The 2474-nt window shown below is 36.1% G+C and overlaps 1 protein-coding gene across 1 annotated transcript in view; it reads left to right on the forward strand.

Moving 5' to 3' along the window:
* LOC114818880 (cadherin-13) overlaps positions 1–2161 on the forward strand; it is a gene marked incomplete at both ends in the record, with an annotated part of 115703 nt that extends 113542 nt beyond the window's left edge. The window contains one exon of the mRNA XM_029086690.1: positions 2019–2161. Coding sequence (XP_028942523.1) covers positions 2019–2161 — 143 coding nt within the window. The remainder of the gene's footprint in view (positions 1–2018) is intronic.
* Between the last annotated feature and the right edge of the window lie 313 nt (positions 2162–2474).

The raw sequence follows: 2474 nt of genomic DNA on the forward strand, positions 1-2474 counted from the left end.
TGTCTGTGCCCAGAATTTATTATTCACAGGCTATTATAAGTCAAATCCATTCTAATCTTTCTTACCTTACATGGGAAGAAAACCTCCATCTTTGTTTAGTGACATCTTCCCATGGCGTTATTTCAAACGTTGCAGGGGAAGTTCCTGGGATGAAGGATGGAAGAGATCCATTCTTCAGTTCATTCAACATTCTTTTACAGTGCCGTCTTAATGACAGAATTTAACCTTGAGCCATGCAATAAGTCATTTGTTTTTGTTTTTCTTTTACCGTCAGCCAATAATCAGGCCTGCTGCTCAAACACAGTAAAATTTGCTGCATGAATAATGAATGATGCTAATGGACGTCTCAGACATCTGACAGCTCAGAGCTGTGGCTCTGCCAAGCTCTTCTGAGATCCCAGCAAAATCCAGAGTTCTCAAAGTCTGCCTGATCAAAACACTGGACAGTGAAAAAACATGAGTTATATGAGAGTGAGAGGTCTGAAAGGAGGACTGGAGAGTCAGAGGCAGCTGGATGGGACAGCCACACATTGCCCCCTCGCTAGCTATGATAATGACATCCCTTAACATTCTGCTAGAGGGATCTGGCAACTAATCACAACTTATCTTTCCATTTTCCAGAGGGCACAAGAAACCAAAGCAAGCCTCTGAAATAAGCATTCAATGAGAACATCTTTGTTTGTTGGCCTGCAATTTATTCTTTCCTCTTGTAGTAACTGCCATTTTATTTCATTTTATTTGCTTTTTTTTCACCCCTCTAACAATCTGTTATTTTTTATTACTCCCTCAGGAAACAGTTGCACTGATAAATTCTTTTTGGCAGCATTATCACTTAGGACACCTTTCAGATGAATGCCACTATGAGGCACCAGCTAGGCACATACTTATTAAACAATAACAGGTTTCATGTAAATTACTTATAATTTAAAATGTCTAGAGAAGATTGTGTGGTTATTTATGACCTATAACAATTCATTACAGAAAAGATAAACAGGTTATTATACTAGGTATTGATTATACGATTGGAGTTTTGGTTTAAAATATTAACACATTTCATTGGAGAGGGAATTGGTACCAGTTAATTCAGTTCTGTGTTGTTATATTACTTAATATATTTAACTGAGTATCGAATTAGGCCCTAATCATGAACATTCTTATGTCTATTCTTCAGTCAAGTAGGGCACTTCTTTAGTGCATAAACTCCACAATCTCTCCAAATATTTCCAGTATCAGGATCTAAATGTTTGTGCTAATTAATACAAAGAAAGCACAACAGTGAGTTTTGTATTGAGGGATCTGGACAGACAGCATTTTCAAATCCTTCTTTAGACAACAGGTATGTGGTGGAATTGTTCTAAGATTCTGAACATCTCTGAAATCTTCAGAAGCAGGAAAGTACACATCACAGGCTGCAGAACAAATGTGTGCAAATCAAGTCAGCATATAACCAGCTCCTGTTAGACCTAATGAATCCATAGTCTAACTTTCTTTTTGCTACTATACCCCACAATTTATTACATTTCCAGCCTCACCCAAAATAACTAACTGTAAGAAAAAAAAAAAAAAGGGGGGGAGGGGGGGGGCACTCAAAAAATAAATTAAAAATATAAATCCTAGTTTAGCTAGAAATTCGAGTCTGGAATAAGGGCGACTGTGAGAGGATTCAATGAAGTCTATAAATACCAATGTTGATGCAAATGTTCCCTGAAAGCATTTAGGTACTCTGGCTGTATAACACAGCAGTAGGAAATAGGTCCTACACAATGTTTTAAATATTGATTTCTGTACTAAAATTTGGGCGTATGTATCCAAAGAAATTGACTCAAACCTCTTTCTAGATCTCCATCTGTTATATAAGCAATAAGGAACTATCTCAAAGGGAAGGCCCAAGGTTTAAATTGTATTTTTAAGTATTAAGAGATCCACCCCATGAGTGCAAAGACATATTTGTTTGTAGTAATGCAATTGTTTTATGTCTAGATACATAATTTGTTAACAACTTCGATATTTTTATTTAGGTATTCGGTTTACAAGGATCCAGCAAACTGGCTAGAAATTAACCCTACAAATGGTACCATTGGCACTACTGCTATCCTGGATCGGGAATCTCCTTATGTTCAGAACAACATATACACTGCTCTCTTTCTGGCAATAGACAGCGGTGAGTAACTATTATGAATCATATTCATTAAAGTAGATAACTTTTTTCTCTGCTTGAAATTTTCTGTTCAGAAAGGTGCACGTGTAAAGTTAAGCATACACTTTGCTAGGTGCTCACCTAAAGGTATTAGAGATCATTGTGAGAAACAAAAAATCAAGGAATTAACTTAAAACTTCAAACTTAGAACAGCTTTGATTTAAGGTTACGCCTCAAACATTTATTCCTACACTGAGATCTTAATGCTAGATTGCAAATAGTCTATGAACATTCTTGGAAAGTAATAAATCATCTTTATCAGAGTTAATTTCTTCAT

Source organism: Antrostomus carolinensis, unplaced genomic scaffold (genome assembly GCF_000700745.2).
Source record: "Antrostomus carolinensis isolate BGI_N321 unplaced genomic scaffold, ASM70074v2 scaffold7699, whole genome shotgun sequence".
In the NCBI taxonomy this organism is placed as follows: domain Eukaryota; kingdom Metazoa; phylum Chordata; class Aves; order Caprimulgiformes; family Caprimulgidae; genus Antrostomus; species Antrostomus carolinensis.